The 21982-nt window shown below is 41.6% G+C and overlaps 1 protein-coding gene across 1 annotated transcript in view; it reads right to left on the bottom strand.

Annotated features, from left to right (window-relative positions):
• LOC136843678 (bleomycin hydrolase) overlaps positions 1 to 21982 on the bottom strand; it is a 162040-nt gene that overhangs the window by 64843 nt on the left and 75215 nt on the right. The window contains exons 4-6 of the mRNA XM_067112240.1: positions 18828 to 18980; positions 17995 to 18140; positions 16348 to 16432 (exon numbers count right to left, since the gene is read on the bottom strand). Of these exons, the coding sequence (XP_066968341.1) occupies positions 16348 to 16432; positions 17995 to 18140; positions 18828 to 18980 (384 nt within the window). The remainder of the gene's footprint in view (positions 1 to 16347; positions 16433 to 17994; positions 18141 to 18827; positions 18981 to 21982) is intronic.

Genomic DNA, 21982 nt, shown 5'->3' with positions numbered 1-21982 from the left:
ATTAGTATGAAAAACATGTCTTATTCATTAAAGCACTACTTGCTGATAATATGACATTTTTATAATAAAATAAAGTTTTATATATAATTACCAAGTAACTACATAGCTATTAGTTTCATTTAACCACGGCAGTTCTAAATTTGAAATTCACAGTAATGTGCTATTGTTTTAGTGTAGGTAACTAGACCCCCCGCCCACTACTGGAGAAGAATAGGTACAACAGTGCTGAAGAGCCTAATTTGTTTGTGCCCTATGATGAGAGGGGAGATGGGATGGCACTGATCATGTAGTTACTTGGTAAGTATATAAAACATTATTTTATCATAAAAATGTCATTTTTGTATAAGTAACTTACCAAGTAACTACATAGCTGAATCCCAAAAACACTCATTAAAGGAGATGAATTTGAAATAGAAAGGTAGCTAGCATTGGTGTAATGCTTGTTGTAACCTTACCTGGTGAGAGAAAAAGCTGCAACAGGAAAATACTGCCTCTGGTTGGCGCTCATCTCAACCTGTAGTGACGCGGCAGTAAAGCCGAGAGTCGTCTCTACTTCAGTGGGAGAACCTTGCAGTTGAGGAGTACTCTGAAGACTGACAAGGCCTTACAAAATAAATGCCCTTGCCCTGGGCACAGTACAATGAATACAACCAGAAATTCATTACCACACAATATTAAAACCATCACCCAACCATTAAAAAAAACAATAACTGATGGACATTCCTGGTACACGGCACCATCAGGCATCCTTTGACAAGGCGAGGAGATAGATGATTGGAAGGTGTATCCCCTATCCTTCTTCCCCCAATACCATGCCAGCCACAGCCAATGGGCCTAACATACTACAATTATTATAGACTGTCTCCACATTGCACAAATAATGGGAGGCAAACACTGATTTTTACTCCCAGTAAGCTGATTGGAGAATTGTGGAGAGCGACAAGTTCTTAAAAGCCAATGAAGTGGCGACTGCTCTAATCTCAGGAGGTTTTACTTTGAAAGCAGAGATCGTCTTCTTCAATTTATGCGTGTGACTCGGAAATAACACTCTTTAAAAAGAAGGCCAAGGCATTCTTAGATAACGGTTGTGCGGGGTTTTTTACCAAACACCATAGATTCTGAGAGGGACCTCTAATCCCTTTGGTCCTATCTAAGTACTGTAGTACTTAAGGGCTCTAGCTGAGCAAAGAGTTCTCTACTTTAGTGCTCTAACTAAGCAAAGGGTTCTCTCCTGGTCTGCTGGCCCATGGATACCTAATAAACTCTTGATTGTAAACGAATGAGGCCAAGGGTTGGATGGGGTTTCGTTCTTTGCCAGGAATCCAAGTGTGAATGAGGAGACAGCATCTCCTTGTCAAAAACCCACTCGCTTACTGAAGGCATGTAATTCGCTGATCCTCTTTGCAGTAGCGAAAGCAACTAAAAAGAGTCTTCTTGGTTAAATTTCTTAGCGATAAGGCATGAAGGGGCTCAAATGGAGGGCCAGAGAGCCATTTGAGGATGACATCTAGATTCCAGGCAAATGACGTAAACTTCTCTTGCTTGGATGTGTCTAAGGATTTAATTAGGTCACTTATGTCTTGATTAGCAGACAAATCGAGACCTCTATGTCTAAACACAGAATTTAGCACAGATCTATAACCTCTGATTGTAGAGGTGGCCAAGCCCAGAGAGGACCTCAGAAATAAAAAATCAGCAATCTGTGCTACAGAGGTTTTAGACAACGATACACTGTGTCTTCGGCATCAGTCATGAGAGACTGTCCACTTTGCCTGGTAGACATTAGTGGAAGACTGACGTCTGCTCTTGACGACTGCTTCTGCAGCTTTTCTTGAAAAGCCCTTCGCTCTCACAAGCTCCCTGACAGTCTGAAGCCACAGTAAGAGCGGATAAGCCTAGATGGAAGCAATGGCAGTGAGGCTGCTTTAGAAGGCTTTTCTTCTGAGGCAGAAGTCTGGGGAAGTCTATTAAGAGACAGAAGGTCTGGGAACCACTCCTTCTGTGGCCAAAATGGAGCTGCAAGTGTCCTGGACATGTTGGTGTGGATCATGAACTTGTTTAGGACTTCTTGCACCATGCTGAATGGTGGGAAGGCATAGATATCCAAGTCCAACCAGTCCTGGAGCATGGCATCTGTTGCCCGTGCCCGAGGATCCGGGGCTGGAGAACAGTAGACAGGGAGGCAATGGTTCCTCGACATCGCAAACAGGTCTACCAACGGTTTTCCCCACTGTTTCCACAGGTCGGTGCACACTTGTAGATTCAGCATCCATTCCATCCGAAGGACCTAATTGCAGCGACTTAACTCATCTGCAAGAATGTTTAACTTTCCATGGATGAAGCGAGTTATTATCCTGGTACGGTTGATCTCTGCCCAGAGAAGAAGTTCCTTGGCCGCTTCGTAAAGGGAGAAGGAATGAGTCCCTCCCTGATTTTTGTTGTAAGCCAATGCAGTCGTGTTGTCCAAGTGGACTGTGATTGTCTTGCAGCAAGTCTCTGCCGCAAAATGCTGATGGGCCAAGTGAATCGCCTTCTGACAACCACTTCCCGGATATTTCCATGTCATTCAAAAGCGCCCCCAACCCAGATCCAACACATCTGAGTACAACATTAAGCCAGGGCTCAGCGGGTGTAATAACTTTCCTACTGAGAACCTCTCCTCTGCAAGCCACCACTGAAGATCCTCCTTGATCTCAGGAGTGATGTGGAAAATGAAGGATTCTGGGAGAGTTTTCCTCTGTCAACTGGCCTTTAGGAAGAATTGCAGGACTCTTGTGTGTAACCTTCTTAGAGGTACAAATTTCTTGACGGACGAGAGTGCCTAGCAGACTCATCCACTTGTTGGCTGCGCACAATGGGTGAGATATGAAGTTTCTTACTTTGTTCAGGCAGTTTTGAATCCTTTTGTGAGACTGAAAAGCCCAAAAAGTCAGAGCATCGATCCTCATCCCCAAATAGGGAATCGACTGTGTCGGAGTAAGTTGGGATTTTTTAACAATGATTAAAAGACCCAACTGTTGGGCCAGTACTAGAGTCTTTTGAAGGTCCTCCATGCATCTTGTCTTCGATGGGAAGCGTAGTAGCCAGTTGTCCAGATATAAAGAGACATTGATCCCCATGAGATGGAGCCATCTCACTACAGGGGCGAGAACATGCGTGAATACTTGCGGAGCTGTAAAGAGGCTGAAACAGAGAACCCTGAACTGAAGGACCCTGCTCTGGAATTCGAACCACAAATACTTCCTTGAGTCTGGATGTGCTGGGACATGGAAGTACACATCCTCCATGTTAATCATTACCATCCAGTCTCCCTGATGAATGGCTGACAAGACTTAACGGTTCGTTTCCATTTTGAACTTGGTGGTCTGCACAAAAAAGTTCACCTCACTGACATCTAGGACCGTCTCCAACCTCCTGACGCCTTGGGGACGACAAACAGACGGTTGTAAAACCCCCTCTGTGTTTACATCTTTGACCGACTCCACAGCTCTTTTCCAGAGTAGGGACGATACTTCTTCCTTCAGGGCCAAAAACCTCTCCGATCCTTCCAAGTAGGCTGTTAAGCTGATAGGCGAGGATGTCAAAGGAGGTTTTTCCCTGAATGGGATGGCACAGCCCTCTTGTAGGACTTATACTACCCAGGGTTCTGCGTTTCTGGCATCCCATTTGTCCCAAAACTGGAGAAGCCTGGCTCCTACGGGGACATGGAAGGCCGGAACCTCACTTGCAAGAGGCAGGTTTGGAGGACGACTTCTTGGCTGGCCAGACTGATCGCAGATTTGAGCACGGGTGGGGCTGAAATTTGGTTCTTCTGCCTTGAAAGGGCTGCTGTTGCAACGGGGAGACAGTTCTTGTGCTGAATGAGACCAAAGTGCCATGGGTTGGTTCCTTGGCATGCCTTGTCGACTGCATCAAAAGGTCCTGTGTACTACTTCTGTAAGCCCGACGTGATCTGCTCTATTGTAGCTCTTGGGAATAAAGCTGACCGATCTAAAGGCACAAACAGGAGAGCTGATCTTTGAGAGGTAGTAACACCTTTGGAGGTAAAGGTACACCACAGTTCCCTTTTCTTAAGAACCCCCATGGAGAATAAGATAGCCAGCTACTGAGAGCCATTCCTAATGGCCTTATCAATGCACATGAGTACTCCCAGCCAGTCCACAGTGAAGTCCTCTGGAAGTGTACTACAGTCTTCTATTTTCTTGGCCAACTCCCCAATTGTCCAGTCTAGGAAGCTGAATACTTCGGAGGCTTTAAAAACGTCTTTCGCGAAAGGGTCTAATTCCGAAGACATGAATATAATCTTGGCAGAGTTAAGAGCTGATCTCCGCATTGCATCCACACGGCTGGAGAAGTCCCCTTGGGAGGAGGCAGAAACTTCCAGCGAAGGCACTTCCCCAGTGGAGTAGGATGAGTGCCTCCTTGGCGACAGACGGGAGGGAGGTGCGCTAAAAGCCGCTTTACCAAGCTCCCTCTTTCCTGCCAACCAACTGTCAATGCCTGCTAACACCTTCCTAGGATGAGGAGAGGACCATCTTCAGTACTTTAGAGGTCTCTACTGGCTGTCTCATTATGAAGGCTGAACCAAGTGACAACGGGGCCCTTGAAGAGAAGAAAGTCGGATAGCAGAAGAGGAAGTACCTCAAGAGCGCCGAATACGCTGATGTAGTATGTTCTTGATCAATGGCTTCTTCGCCGGCTTCCTCACTGGATGTAATGGGAGAAGGAGCTAAGTTCGTCTGATCCTGTGTAGCAGTAGGTTGCTTTTGTAAAAGTCCAAGGACATTATCCAACTGCCGTTGAATAGGTTCCAAAGATGGATTCGTGACAGCAGGCGTTGGCGCCAAACGTTTGGCTTCTGGCGCCAAGCATACCGAAGGCGAGAATTCTGACACATGGAGCTCAGAAACTGGGCGTAAGGACACTGGGCACCACTCGGCAGTTGGGTGCTCGGACATTTGGCGATCTAACACCATACACTCAGACATTGGGCGTTCAGACACTGTGTGCGCGGAAGCTGGCAGCTCAGAGTTGGGCGGTCGGACACTGGGAGCTTCAACACAGAACAGTAGGACACTACACGTTCGGAAACCAGGCACTTGGCCACTGGACGCTCAGACAATTTGGATGAGGAATGCAGCATCAAAGACCTGCTCACCATCATCAAAGTGTCAAGCACAAGCCGATAAGGACTGGAAGTTAGGCATTCGGACAACTTAGATGAGGAATGCTGCGTCAAAGACTGGCTCTCCATCACCACCAAAGTGTTATGCACAACCCGCTCGGGACTAACCCAAAAACTGCAGGAGGGAAGAGGACTGTATTCTTGTTCCCAGGGAATCTTACGTGGGAGAGGGGAAACGTGCTCAGCGGAAGGAGCATGCCTTTTCAATGGCCTTGACACTTTTGAAAAATGTTTACGGCCCCTGTCCGCACTGGTGTCTAAACCACTTGACAACACAGCATGAATATCCGTATGGATGCCTTTCCCATAGCAGTCCACCGAGTCCTGGGTTCGATCAACAGGTTCAGTTGAGGAGACAACTATCCGTGGGCAAATCCCACCGACCTCCCTTGAACTTCCGGTTTTCTTCCTCCCAAGTTTGGGGTCCCAAGTTTGGGGGAGTCTAACATTGACTCTTGTCTAGGAGCATCAGTGGGACAAGTAGTCACCCTCCACTTGAACTGCACTTGCACCAACACTAATTACACTTTACCTGATCCATAAGGGCCTTAACCAAAGACCCAATTTGGGGCTACAGTATTATCAAGCAGACCAAACTTTTGGTCAATTCTAGCTTCTAGGCTGGCGATGGCATCGAGTTTGGAAGAATGGGAGCCAGGTAATGGAGTTTGAGGAAAAGTCGGTGGGCTGGCGATCAGGGAGAACACAGGTAGAGGTGTAGAAGGCACATGTTGAGAAGCAATATCCGATTTCAGAGTAGAAACCTGACTAGCTGGATCTTTAGCCTCAGCTCTAGCAGCCGCCTTTCTCTGTCTGTCTCTTTGGAGTCTATCTAGATGTGCTTCCAAAACTTTCCATTTACCCTGATTCCATTCTTTGCATTCGTCACATTCAAGTTCAAACGAGCAAATTTGTCCTCTACAATGGCAACCCAAAGTGTGCGAGTCATACTTAGCAGAAGTAAGTCCAGTATTACAGACTTTGCTGCAATACCTAATAATAGACACAGACATGCTAGAACCTGACATAATAAGTCACAATAAGTCACAAGTCCATAAACTAGCTACGATAATAAATAGCACGCTGCCAACATGAATGAATGTTTCACCAAAGGAGAAAGATACAATCATCCAGCGAAATTAGAACCAGAGCTGCTCAACCAACCATTGTACTGTGGTTGACCAGCAGAAACGAATTGGTCTCTTCAGCACTGTTGTACCTATTCTTCCCTGGTAGTGGGCAGGGTCTAGTTACCTACAATAAAAGAATAGCGTGTTACTGTGAATTTCAATTTAGAACTGCCGCAGTTAAGTGAAACTAATAGCTATGTAGTTACTTTGTAAGTTACTTATATAAAAAATGGATTAGTCGTAATTAACCTGAATCACAATTGAGGGAGGACAAAGATACTCAATAAAAGGCTGTACAGACAAAACAGAAGGCAATAAGGTCAGAAGTCGATCCTCTCCTAAAATTGTGAGTGGTCTCAAGATGTCTTGAGGTGTAAGGTGCATCATCCTTAAAGACTGGGTTGCATATTAGTAGCTGGTAACTCCAAAAGCAACCTACTTACTGGTCACATAAGACATGAAGACAGACACTACAGGAAAATATTCATGCAATGTTTGCCATAAACTTGAGGAATGAAGATCATGAAAAGGATAAAGACAAATGACATATCCCCCCAAACAAATCAAAAGACTTATGGGTAACATCATATTGGTAACACCTTTACAAGATATTGTGGCATCTCCATGTATCTGCTCTGAGAACAGAAGGCCAACAGCGATGACGAGGCAAAGTCCTCGTGTGCCTTGATCCTCAGCTGGGAAAACTTCTCCAGCAATATCGCCAAGTATGCCCAGATCACTTGACAGTTCCAGTAGATCATTTTTTTAGACCAGTGTATTCTTAGGACCTGTGTGGAGAATAAGGCAATGAGAAGACTACACTGGATAACCTCCAAGTGTGAAGATACACTGACTTTGGATGAGACTGAAACCAATGAAAATGCGGCTGCTTCAAAAGGGCCCTCCAAGAAGAAAGGACTGTGGGTGATGAAGTTTCACCAGTATCAGACACAGCTGGCCAAATGAGGGAAAAGGTATAGATATCAAGGCCATCCCAAACATGCAGCTTTGCATCCATTACCCAGGCTGCTTGGTTCAGCTTCAAAGAAAAGAACAGTGGCAGCCTGGCATTCAAACACATGGCAAATATATTTGGCAATGGCATTCCCCACACCTGCCATAGAGCCCTGCAGATATCCAAGTGACGACAATACTCTCAGTAAATGTTCTGACAAATTTGTTCTGAGTGCCTGCCATTATGTGTTAGATAGAAAAAACAAAAATATTAGTGGTCTGGAAGTGCGTATGAGGTTTTTGTTTTCCAGAATCTAGGTTTTTGTTTTCCAGAATCTAACAAGTTGGTGCAACTGGAGAGCAGTTTACATGTAAGTTAGGTTATTTATTACCAATGGGTTTGTAACAACACAAACATTTTAAATATAACCCCTATCATGGGAATAACATGAATCTCAAAGCTGGATTTTTCAAAAGAGGATTCATCACTGACTAAGCTTTTAATGAATGGCAAGAGGTTGAGGTGACTCCTCATTGCTGTTTTGAGTGAAATTAAAACTCAAGCAAAAACAGTTTTTAAAAAATGTAATTATCTAATCCAAGACAGTGGAAATTAGCCAAGCTCTAACATTTTAATTAATGACTGAAGCTGCTCTCTCAGGTAAGCACTCCCTGTTACTTTTATTCTTAATATAAGCCTCATGGAAAATCAACACTCATGTTAAGTGCTCCCTGTTACTTTTGTTCTTAATGTAAGCCTTACGGAAAATCAACAATCATGTTCTTGATACTGGGATTGGGAGGAGCAGGGAGGACAACGCTCTAAAATTAGTATTTGTACATTTACTGAACAAATTATCTTATGCTTTGTATGTCTTGAAAATAGGCAGTCCTTTATCAAGAAAAAAACTAGCAGTTATTTGGATAACTTAATCTGACTGTATATCAACAATTAGCAAAGAAACCTAGGACCACATCTTAAGTAAGGAAGAAATATAAAATGATTAACAGACTTGGATTCCTTTTTTCCTACTAGCATAAGTCATTCTCTTCTCACACCATTAGATATTCTAATCCCTCAACAATTACTACAATATCTTTATCACAACCCATTCCCTTACAGAAGGCACAATGGGAGTGACTAATATCTTTAAGACAAACCCAAAGTAATTGGTAATGATACACAAGAGCAAGCAGAAGGTAATGAATTTATGACAGACCATGTCAGATCACGTTAGAAGTAAAAACTGTGGCATTTTCTTGACGATGAGGAGGTTACTGGCTCTAATGGAACTGTTTGCAAAGAAGGGGCAAAACACAGTTGATGAAGGTAAGTTGCAGATTAAGGTGAAAATAGACCAAAAGGGGAAGGATGAAAACTCAGCGACATACAACAATGGAGCTGCCAAAGAGATGAAGCTGCACAAGGCATATTATATGAAAAATGGCCCTACATGAAGAAGGAGAAAAAGATACAAAGATCAGCATAACCAAATATTATTCCTAGTCCCTTCTTTACTTATGTTTGGTGAACTACACCATCATTTTCATCTGTGCTTGAACCATGATCCTTCACGACGCTCACTATATTTTTCATTTCAAATCTAAACCAATTCACCCTAATTCCAGTATCTGTAGCACTATGACAAAGCTAAAAATGACATTTTTATGATAAAATAAAGTTTTATATATACTTACCAAGTAATCACATAGCTATAGTTTCTAACTAGCTATAGTTTCTAACTAGTACGGCAGCTAAAATTTGAAAACTTGCGGTAGCAATCTTTTGTATTGGAATAGGTAACTAGTCCCGTCCACTTTTGGGAAAGAGAGGAAAAACTTGGCAAAGAACCTCAATTTGTTTGTGCCCTTATGCCCATGCAAGGGGAGGAGGGTGGGCTCCCATTCTGTAATTACTTGGTAAATAGATATAAAATAGATATAAATGGATATAAAAATGTCATTTTTATGTAAGTAACTTATCAAGTAATTACATAGCTGATTCCCACAATGATAGGAGGTGGGATGCACAGACCACTACTACCCCAAAACATTAGTACTGTACATATAATGAATTTGAGAACAGACAAAAAAATTACCAGCATTAGTACAATGCTTGTTGTTTCTTTACCTGGTAAGAGAGCTGCGGCAAAAATATACTGCCTCTGGCTGGTGCTCATCTTACCCCGTAGCGATGCAGCAATATAGCTGTGGGGTGCCTGCTTTGTAAGTGGGAGCCTTAAGCGAAAGACCTTTCTGATTGCTAATAAAGTGTAAAAATTTGTCTCTTCCCTGGGCGCAGTACTGTCACAAAAAAACAACCAGACCAAAAACAACACTATTACCTACACTATAAAAATTAAAAAACCACCACCAAAAGATGGCGGGTATTCACGTACATCATACCCCCAGGCTCCCTCAAAGACTCAACAACCTATGTCAAGGTGAAGAGATTCAGGATAGAGGGGATACTTCCTACACTTCCTCCCCCAACACCATGCCAGCCACCGACAATGGGACTAGGGTACTGCAATTATTATAAATCGTTTCTACTTCCCTTAAGTAAAGGGACGCATACACCGATCTGCATTTCCAAAACATAGCCTGGAGAATGGAAGAGAGAGAGAAATTGTGCTTAAAAGCTAACGACGTAGCTACAGCTCTAATGTCATGAGCTCTGACTTTAAAAACAGGAAACAGTTCTACTCCAATATGAGAATGAGTTTCACAAATGAGGTCCCTTAAAAAGAAAGACAGGGCATTCTTCGTAAGGGGTCAAGAGGGGTCTTTGACTGAACACCACAAGTTACTGGCAGGTCCCCGTACTTTCTCAGTCTTGCGTAGGTGATATTTTAAAACCCTCACGGGAAAAAGCACTCTCTCTTCATCTTCCGAACCTAACACTTGCACTAGGTTCTTGATGTTAAAAGAACGAGGCCAGGGTTTTGACAGAGTCTCATTCTTTGCAAGAAATCCTAGGGTATAAGAGCAGACTGCATTGCCTTGAGCGAATCCTACTCTTTTGTCAACTGCATGTATTTTACTGACCCTTTTAGCAGTGGCTAGGGCAACCAGGAAGAGGGCCTTCTTAGTATGATTCCTAAAGGACGTGGGGTTAAGAGGTTCGAAAACAGGACTAGATAGCCATTTAAGGACCACATTCCATATTTCTTTGCTTACTAGTGTCAAAAGATCTAACAAGATTGGATATATCTCGGTTAGCAGAAAGGTCCAGGCCGCTATGTCGGAAAACCAAGTTAAGCATGGACCTGTAACCTTTAATTGTGGAAGAGGACAAACCTCTGGTGGTCCTCAGGAATAACAGAAAATCTGAAATTTCTGTTACAGACATCTTAGAAGACAAGTTGCCATTATTTCTCCACCAAGTGCGGAGGACAGAACACTTGTTTTGGTATGCACTGGAAGATGACTGGTGTCTACACTTTGCAACAGAATCTGCAGTTGCCCTTGAAAATTCCTTAGCTCTGAGTAATTTCTTGACAGTCTGTAACCTGTCAGAGCTAGATCTGACAACCCTCGATGAAACTGTCTGAAATGAGGTTTCTGAGCAGATCGCATTTTAGTGGTAGAAGCCTGGGAAAATCTACCAGAAGTTCCACGAGATCCGGGAACCACTGTCTTAGAGGCCAGAATGGGGCTATTAGTGTTATCGACGCATTCTGGTGGGACCAGAACTTGTTCAGGACTTCTCTGATCATCCCGAATGGGGGGAAGGCATACAGATCTTTGTTGGACCAGTCCTTCAACATGGCATCCGCCACCCAAGCCGAGGGGTCTGGGACTGATGAACAAAATAACAGTAAACGATAGTTCTTTAAAGTCACAAAGAGTTCCAGCATCGGTTTCCCCCACAGATACTACAGGTCTAGGCAAACTAGTGGATCTAGAGTCAACTCTGTGGGAATGACTTGACTGCATCTGCTCAACTGGTCTGCCAGGGCATTCAGTCTGCCTTGGTCGAATCTGGTTACCATTTTTGTCTGATTCCGACTTGCCCAGAGGAAAAGATCCCTCACTACTTCGCAGAGGGAGAAAGAATGCGTTCCCCCTTGTTTGCTGATGTAAGACAGGGCTGTGGTATTGTCCGAATGGACTGCCACTGTCTTGCTGAACACCTCTGACACAAAGGCTTGCAACCCCAAGTGGATTGCCTTTAACTCCTTCACATTTATGTGAGGCTTCTCTTGCTCTAGTGACCATGTCCCAGAGACCTTCTTGCCTCCCAGGAGAGGCCCCCAGCCTGTGTCTCATGCGTCTGCATAAGAGCTTATGTCAGGGTTCTGAATGAGAAGGGACTTCCCTTCCAGCAACTTGTCTTTGGACCTCCACCAAAGCAGGTGCTTCTTGATCTCGTGGGTTACTGGAAAAGTGAATGAGTCTGGGTGACTTTTTCTGTCCCAGCTGGTTCCGAGGAAGAATTCATGAACTCTCATGTGTAATCTTCCCATGGAAACGAACTGTTCTATGGATGCCAGAGTTCCGAGGAGACTCATCCATTTGTTGGCAGAGCATGTTTGGAGAGCAAGAAACTCGTCTACCGTCTGTAGACAGGATTCCACTCTCTTGGGGGACGGAAAAGCCCAAAAAACTAGAGAGTTCAGCATCATCCCCAAATATACTGTCACCTGAGAAGGAGCCAGCTGGGATTTCTGAAGTCTGATTAGTAACCCTAGATCCTGGTCTAAAAGAAGGGTCTTGCGAAGGTCCTCCGTGCACTGTTCCTTTGTCAGGGAGAGTAGGAGCCAATCGTCTGGGTAGAGTGCGATGTTGATGCCTGTAAGATGGAGCCACCTGCAAGGGGAGCAAGAATGCGGGTGAAAACTTGAGGGGCTGTCGACAGTCTGAAACACAGGGGTCGAAACTGGAAGACCCAGTCCTGGAAAACGAATCTGAGGTACTTCCTCGAGTCCGGGTGTATGGGGACGTGGAAGTACGCATCTTGCATGTCTACTGAGACCATCCAGTTTCCTTAACAAATGGATGCAAGAATGGAGTGAATCTTCTCCATTCTGAATTTTGTCTTCTGAATGAAGACATTCAGAGCACTGACGTCCAGGACCAGTCTCCATCCTCCTGAAGACTTGGGGACTACATAAAAGACAATTGTAGAACCCCTTCAAGTTCACATCTTGGACTATCTCTACTGCCCTCTTGGAGAGGAAGGCAGAAACTTCCTCTAAGTGGGCCAAATACCTCTCTGAACCTACGGAGTAGGCAGTCAAGACAATGGGCTTCTTGACTAATGAAGGTTTTTCCATGCTCCCTTCTTTTTCCACCCCTCCCAGAAGAGATGGAGCCAGGCACCTACCAGGGTATGGAGGACATGGTCTTCATTTCTATGATGAAGCCCTAGTTGAGGACTTCTTGACTGCTCGAGACATGAAGCGGACATTTGACCGAGGTCTGGAAGAAGATCTTTGTCTCCCACCACAAAAGGGATAAGGCTGCAAGGGGGAGGCCGACTTCCCACTGAAAGATAGAATATACTTTGGACGTCTCGAGAACTGTGACAAAAGGTTCCGGGTCGACTTCTTGTGCAATTGCGAGACAATGTCAGTGACGGTTGAATGTGGAAATAAATAATCTTTTACCAGGGGGAAGAAAAGGAGTACCGATTTCTGCACTGTAGTGACTCCTTTAGTGGTGTATGAACACCATAGTTCTCTCTTCTTTAACACTCCCATCATAAAAAGAGAGGCTAACTCCCTAGAGCTGTCTCTGACGCCTTTATCAGCGCAAGAGAGGACCCCAAGAGCGTCCAAAACAAAGTCCGCAGGCAAGTCAGAGTAGTCCTATATCTTCTGTGCCAAGGTGCCCAATGACCAGTCCAAGAAGCTGACAACTTTGAATACTTTGAACAGGTTCCGAAACAATGGTCAATTTCAGCTGCCGAAAACATGGCCTTAGCCAAAGAAACAGCTGATTGCTGAGAGGAGTCAATGAGCCAAGAGAAGTCCCCTGGGGGGATGCAGCAGCCCCCATGGAAGAAGCTTCTCCACTGGCATAAGAAGCATACCTTCTATTAGCAAGCCGGGCAGGAGGGAAACTGAATGAAGCTTTCCCTTACTCCCTTGTGACTGAGAGCCAAGCATCTACTTCACTCAGCGCACTCCTTGCCAACGTAAAGAGCACTATCTTGGGCAACCTGGAGGGCTCGACAGGATAATTGCTCATCATGAACGTGGAAGCAGGAGAGGATGGGGCCGCTGGTGAGATAAAGGCAGGAACATTCTGTAGTAAAAAATGCAGAAGTGCTGCATATGCAGTGCAAGGAGAGTCATCATCTGCATCCTTAATAGACTCCTCTTCTGCAGAAGACACTGGTGACAAGGACAAGTCCATGGTCGGCTTAGCCGCAGGAGGAAGTTTTTTAAAAAACCTAAGATATCATCCAGCCTCTGGTGGATGGGAGCTAAAGATGGATCCATGACTGAAGAAGTTGAAGTCTGGCGCCGTGAAGTTGGTGCCACCAAAACCAAAGCTGGCACTGAGCACTTAGAAGAGAAGACTGGGCAGTCAGGCGCTAGTGGGAGCTCAGGAGTCTCTGTACATGAGGGTGCTTCTGGGTGCTGGGAAGCTACTTTGTGCTGGGAAGCCAAGGGGTGCTTAGGCACTACTGGGAGCTTAGGAGACTCCAATACATCGGGCACTAAGGAGCGTTAGGCACTACTGGGCACACGGACACTGCAGCGCAGACAGGCGGATCAGAGCGGTTGCATCTAAGAACTGAAGACGAACGTTTACGAGACAACATTTGATGTTTCGCATCTGAACACACTCGAGTGAAATGTTCTAGGCTATCCCAGAAACTGCCAGAAGGCTCCTCTCATGCTGGGCGAGAATCCTTGGTCCTCTTACGAGGCACCTGAGGGGTGCAGGATATGTCCACGCTGGCCTTTTCATTGGCCTGGATTTATCACTAGAATGCCATTGGCACCTGTTTTCAGGGCTAGAAGCCTCTGAACTCAAGGAAAGACAATGCACTTCTGAAAAGAAGCCTTTCCACTGGCTGTCTGTTGCACCCTGGAACTTAACTACAGGAGCGACTGAGGGGCTGCCTACCCATGGGCAGACCCCACTGACCTCCCTTGTGCCTCTAGTATGGCTTCTCCCAAGTTCAGGGGAGTTTGCCAGGGACCTTTGCCTAGGAGATTTGGCAGGATGGGTAACCAGCTCCTCCACCAGCACTTCACTTGCACTATTCACATTGACTTTATTCACTTGGTTCATTAGGGCTTGAACCGAAGTCCCTAATTGGGACATAGACTCCACTATTAATTCGAACCACCGATCGAATTTTGACTCCAGGCTGGCAATGGCACTGGGTTCGGAAGTGTGGGAGCTGGGTAAAGGAACAGGTGGTACAGCTGGAGAAATGGGAATAGGGGACATTACAGGCATAGATACAATAGGCACATCAATACTACTATGAGACTTAGAAGATTCCTGACTAGCTGCAGTCTTCTTGTCATTCCTAATAGAAGCCTTTCTCTTCCTATCCCTTTCTAATTTAGAATGATGAGAACTTGAGACTTTCCATTGTTTAGGATCCCAGTCTACACATTCATCACAAGTTAACATTAATGAGCAAACTTGACCCCTGCAATCTGCGCATATGGTATGCGAATCATACTTAGCCGAAGTCAACCTCATTTTGCAGCCTAAACTGCAATAACAAGTGGAAGATGTACTTGCGTCAGACATCGTCACAGACAAGTTGGCTACCAAAGTCTTAAGTCGGGAAAAGTCTAATTCTTGAAAGAAACCTGTCAAAAATGTGAAAATCAAGTCTTTCAAGAAAAAACTTATCACTGACTAATTGCTGAAAGGCCACCAAAAGTAAATATACTTCACCAATTTTGTCTCAAACGAAAAACCAGCAAAGAAACAAATTTCCAAATTTAGCTGAGAACTAACAACCCTCGTCATCAGCCAGCAAAAACAAATTGAAGTTCTTTACCAAGTTGTTCCTCTATTTCCTGAAAGTGGGCGGGACTTGTTACCTAAACCAAAACAAGAGATCACTACCGCGAGTTTTCAAATTTTAGCTGCTGTACTAGTTAGAAACAATAGCTATGTAATTACTTGGTTAAGTTACTTATATAAAAATTCTATTTGTATAGTTATCCTACAATCTCTTTCTTTAAGAGATCTAACCCTTGATAAAATCTGTTTCACAATAAGGTTAACTGACAGGTTTGTTCATATGTGACTAGCTTTCCATCATTAACACCTCCAACACTTCTGTGAAATTCAGCCACTTACATTTCCTGTATTTTATCTTCTACATACATCATAGTTCTCATTCAAGTAGGTCTGGGTTTTCCAACTCTTCTGGTACACACAGGAACCCAACGGACAATATAATGCACTATTCACTCTAGGGTGGTATGAAAGACAAATGCAAGCCATCTCCATTTCTCCTTTATCATTCTTGTCTACACAGGGAACTTTCATGATTTCTTCTAAGGCACCATTTCTCACTCTATCTTGCTAACTGACTATTGATACTCTTTCTCAAAGTTTTTGTCTCAAATTGGCAAAATCTTTCAGTAATAGTTTCACTGTCATAACATGATTCACATCCAAAGAGCAATACTGTACTAGAATACTGTACAAACTTACTCTCGTGTGTAATTTCAGTCAATTTGAACTCCACATCTTATTCAACCAGCCCATGGTCTGATTTAGGCTTTTCAGTCTTTCATTAAATTCCAATTCTAGGGAACCTGTACTGGATACCATTGTTCCTAAATACTTAAACAATTCAACATGATTAATCATTCCTCCACCTAATTTTCTAATTCTAATCTAATTTGCTCTCCATTCAGACCATAGACTGAAAGGCTTTACACATAACGAAGATGTAAGAGAAAATTCCTGTGTTTGCGCCCTCTTAAAATTCTACAGAATGAGCTGAAAAACCATAATTTAATTTAAAAAAACACAACCTTTTACCTGTGTCTCACGATTCCAATGGGAACATATCCAAGCTAAGATATAAGATATAATTTTTTCCTTATCATCAAGTCATAACAACAGTATACCAGTACATACCTTGCTTTGTAAAATACGATTCATCCTCATGGAGTTTTCAGCACTATACGATTCAGGGAAACATTTCTTAGGTATTACACCATATCTGAAAAGCATTTCAAATTAATTAGTTACTATATCATCTTGAACTATTATTCAATTACATGTGTCAATTTCAGAAGGAGGATTCTGCAGAATCCCTAATGGAGGACAGATGTGAAGAGTGAAATAACCAAACGCATAAAACTGGTTATAAAGACCATGCTACCATGTTCTATCATTTTTGTGAAACATAATTAAAATGCTACAAACTATCATTATGGTTTTACTTAAGTAAAATGCAAGTTACAAGACTTTAAACAACTTCATGTTCCATAGTTACAAATATCTTACTCTTTTTAAAGACATACAATCAAGTTCATGAAGACAACCCAAGTGTCAAATTTCTGTTTAAAATAAGTAAAGCCACAGTCAGAAAATGATAAGGTCATTTCAGTTACATACAGCCCCAATTTCACATGATAAACAAGATATGTGTATTAATCTGAAGCAAAAGGCAAGTAAAAGGCAGATTGCAATGCAACTGGGATGCAAAGGATATTACAAAGCACCTTCATTACCATCTCTAATGTGTCCCCAAGGCATACTTCAAATAATATCTTCCTACTGGATTTTTTTAGATAAAAATGGTCAAGTTGGTATTTGGTAAATTAGTTTGAATAAATTACTTTTAGTAAGATTATTTCCAGTGTAATCCTTGCTAACAGAGCTACTTGAAACCTGCTCCTTTACACAGCATTACAAACCAAGTTCACACACCATGAACACATGACACCCAAGTGAGTTGCTGACAGGTTGATTTTGTGTCACTGCTCACTGTCTACACAGTGCAATGGGTACACTTAATCACACTGCATGTTTCATCTGCACTCATTTTTAATTAATGAGCAACTAACATTATCCCATAATCAACCCTTCAATCTTATATGCTCTTCAAGCAAACATGGAGGGGAGAGGGGGACACAAAATTAATTCTGTTTTTATGAAGAACACTATAATATTAACTTACAATATTTCAAACATCACAAATTTATATAAGAACTTAAATCATTATGTAATTTAACCTGACCACCAATCCAAAATATTTAATTCTTACATTGCAAGCAAAATACTGTATGTTAAAATCAAAACTTCATTTTATGATAGGATGAAAGACTTTAATCAAGCAGTTGCTCACAGCAATCCTAACACCAATAACAGAGCACAAAACATCATGCCAACACAAAAACAAGTAAAATGCAATTTTAATAAAAAAAAAAAAAGTAATCAAAGCAAACAAAAAACTGCTGTCTCCTTCAAAAACAGTTAAAAACTGATGTGCCAGTGAGGGACAGAAAGGGTTCCCAACACAGAGTAACTTAGTTATTAGTTACCCCATTCACTGAAGCCTTTAAAAGCTCTGAAACTGGTTTCTTCCACAAAGATTGGCAAAAAAAAAAGCATCTGTAAATTGCTTCTGCTTTCTATAATATTAAGTTCCGTATTAGTATGCGAAAAAATGTAATATTGTAACCTTGTTGCCTTTCAAAGCAGTGAACTACATTAAGGAATATCACTGCAAAATAAAATGACTTCAAATGAAACACAGAAAAAAGTAATTTTTTTTACCTAGTAATTAAATTAACGAGCATGTCCCACTGGCCACCATCTGACGTAGGATCATGAAGTAAAAATGACACCAGCCGCCCTTGAACTTCCTCTCCTCTCTTTGCACACTCTACCATCTTGTTGAGGAAGTAGTTACACCTTTCAATCTAAAAGAAGGTTTGTGAGTGTCTTATTCACTCAAAACTGCCAATTAAAAACATATAACATGGACAATAATCATCATATTGGCTAAAATATTTGTTTCAAGTGCTGTACTGCACATCCTATTCATTCTGGATGGTAGTGCTAAGAAGTATGTTTAATGACACTTTACAGGCATCACAAGGATTAAGTCCAAGGTACAGTGAACATGTTAAGTTTTTTTTATACATCTTCTATAACAGCTTCTTCAAATACAGCCCAGTTAATGGGAAGATTTTCTGAGCAGCCTAAAAAACATACATTTTCCAAAAACATCTCAAGAAATAGTTTTCTTTACATCACACTGTAGCTGAACATTGTCATTTTCTAAATCCACACAATATTTCTGACACCCTGTTTAATAACATATTCCATACCAAAGAGAGCTTTAAATTACATAAAATGGTCTGATGAAGATAAAGAAAAGCCAATCAACAGCAAAACAGTGTAAGGTTACTCCTGTTCTGTACATCTGCCATTTGAATTACTAGTTAAAATTGTAAACTTTAGTCAGTGTCATTTGTTTTTCACACTAAGCAAAGATTTTGAATTTTACAAACAATAACCACTTCTTATCTCTCATAACATTTGCAGAGAAAAAGGAAAAAGTATGAACAATACAAAATCAGCAAAACTCATTAAGCAATATTTACCTTATCCCAAAAGAAGAGGTAGGACTGAGAAAATTCAAATTCATCTAAATTGTACTGTTTGATGAAAGGTAATCGCATCACATTCAGGCACGCAAAGATCCAGCATCGACCAGACGACTTCTGATTAGTGACTGGACGTCCTTCATTTTCAACCTAGAAAACAAGTGTCAAATGATACTTAAAATACCTGCCTGCCAATATCTTCCTTTTGTACCACTGATTAAAGTACCCTGTAGCTTCCACATTCCTTTCAATATAATTGCTATCATTACAGCCTAAACCAGTGGTGAATAAAATACTGTATATCCTTGACCACAGAACCTTACTACATATATTTCAAGGACTTTTTGCAACTGTTGATATTTATTTCATGATGTGACAGAAACCACCTACAAATAATTTTTAATACTAAATCAGAATAACTCTTATCCTTGGCACCTGAATTAACCTTAGGGGAAATATTTTGATATGTGAGAGTGCAAGACAAAAATTATTTTTATTGTAAGATATTACGAGCACTCACGGAATACTACATGATATAATGGATATTATCTTTGCACATATTTTACAGTTTTCAAGAGGCTGACCCATAACTCTGTCATTAACCCTTAGGGACGCTAAATATATATCAAGCACACTCCCAGACTGGGCAAACTTTAAGGTTGGCCAATTTAAGACAAACGCATCAATGGAAAGAGGAAGATATGCAAATGCACACGGTGCAAGAAGAAAAATTCTAAAACTTTTTCCCTATCTTCCACTGGAAGTTGAAAGTAACTATTTACAACCCTGTGTGGGGCCTCTTTTACAAGAGACTCATAAAAATATGTTACTTTCACCAAGCTTTGCATGTTTTTTTTCTAATAATTTATTTTATTTTATTTGTAAAATTACAGTATAATTACGTCACAATATCATAACAGATAAGAAATCCAAAATCAGTAACAAATTCTGACTATATTTGCTGTAAAACATTTAATAGATTTACTGAGAGATGGGGAGGTGCAGTAATCCTTTGTGAGGTACATACATGTTTTTCTAATATTTCTTGCACATTTTCAATATAAAGATTTTAATTAATTTTATTTTTCATAGCTAACAAACCTGAGGTCACAACATTAGGATAAATCTTCTGGCACCAGCTGGGAACCAGTTTAAAAACAATGAAAACAATTAAAAATCGTATATGCGAGGAATCTGTGGCATCTGGCATCTGATACGCAGATGAGGTGGAAGCAGGCCAGAGACCCAGCTGGAACCTCGTGAAGCATTCAGGTTTTCTTCCAACCCCGAATAAGACATAGGAGGGGTGGCTAGAGGTGGGCAGTCTATGTTAACCCCTTACTGGACTAACCCAAGATATCTTGTGATCAGTGTTCTAAAAATTTTGGACTTACCATGAGATATCTCGTAAAAAAGTTAAGTGCTAATATAGGACTAATACGAGATGTCTCGTGATCCACAGTGTTGTTTTAAGGCTTTCTCGAGATATCTCGTGCTATATCATATGTTTGGTACTTGCTGCTGGAAGTCACAAGTTATGGAGAATGACTTTTTTTTTTTTTTCACACCGACTACACATCATTAGTAGCACCACTTCATTGGCCATCCTGGTTGTTTGTGTTTGTTTTTTGCTTCTTTTCGCCTGTTTTTAGGCAAGTTTGGTTGTTTTATTTGACATCTTAGACACTTTATATGTTATATTATTGATTATTGTGTTGATGTCGTGTCTTTTGTTAGCCTCTTGACCATTTTGTGATACGTCAGATATAATTTTTTTTTCTTTTGCGCGGAGTACACACTATTACTAGCTCTCCAGTGGTGACTTTGAGAATCTGTTTGTTTTGTTTCTTCTTTTTGACTGTTTTTAGGCAAGTTTGGTTGTTTTATCTGCCATTTTAGACTATTTATATGATATATTATTGATTTATTATGTTGTCATGTAATTTGTTAGTCTCTTGACTTTATTTATTTATTATTTTAGCCTAGTTATGGCAAGTTACCATGACGACAGTGATACTGAAGAATCATTTACTGATCTTGAAATGCCTATTTTCAAAATTACTAAAACTAAGCATACAAGATATCTCATGATAGACCAAAATAAGTATAATTTGTATGAGATAACTCGTTAATGACCATACAATGGTCTCAAATTGAGTTTCTAAAAATCACTATTTTACATAAAATAATCATAATTTTATGTTGAAATGAAGAAATATAATGTCTAAACAACTTATATTTTCAATTAATTAAATAAAATAATTGGAATATTTTTTGACAAATTATGTTAAAAAATAGGTCCTTTAAGGGGTTAAGACCTCAAGTTTGTTAGCTATGAGAAATAGAAATTAATAAAAAATTTGTCATTTGTTCATACGTGGAACAAACCTTGGGTCTCAACATTAGGATAGACTCACACTTGGAGGGAGGTAAGAGAATCCTGAACCAACTGAGTTGTTAAATAAGTGGGTATCTAACGCCCACTCCACTGGGGTAAAATACAATGTAGCATGTTAGATTCATTGCATATATGGATGACAAAGAGAACTACACCTGTTCCAGCAACAAACCATGTCAGCCAAAGGTAACGGATTTGCCACCACTTCTCACTCACCTTGCCAGAGAGAGAAGTACAGGCTACTGAGAAGCAAATTTGTATGTTGTATGGAACATAAAAATGCTGTAACAGTATGACTGCAACACTTACCGGCATCAAGCCAGTTCTAGCATATGATGTGTCTTATTCTTCAAAACTGCCCATAGATTGAGAAGAAAGGGAAAAAGGGAAAGAAAAGAGACCAGTCATCTCACTCATTCTCTCTTCCACACTATCATCTTAGGCAAGATACAAACGGTCCCGCCAGGGGCACTGGATGAGCTACACAACTTGTTGAGCAGCCACCACTGGACCCAAGGAAAGTGTCCAAGGACCTGTGGGCAATGCCCTTCAGGTAGAAGGATGTGAAAGTGGTCTGATGAAGCCAAGAACCAGCGTTCAAAATCCTATGAACAGACAAGTTCTTCTTAAATGCCCAAGAGGAACCTATTCCTCTGATGTCATGTGCCTTAGCATGCAAGGCACTGGAGACAGAACTTGACAATGAGGCACAGGCTTGCCTAATTACCTCACGCCGCCAAACGAAACAGTATTC

Source organism: Macrobrachium rosenbergii, chromosome 12 (assembly GCF_040412425.1).
Source record: "Macrobrachium rosenbergii isolate ZJJX-2024 chromosome 12, ASM4041242v1, whole genome shotgun sequence".
Classification (NCBI taxonomy): Eukaryota; Metazoa; Arthropoda; class Malacostraca; order Decapoda; family Palaemonidae; genus Macrobrachium; species Macrobrachium rosenbergii.
This window is presented reverse-complemented; position numbering and strand designations above follow the sequence as displayed.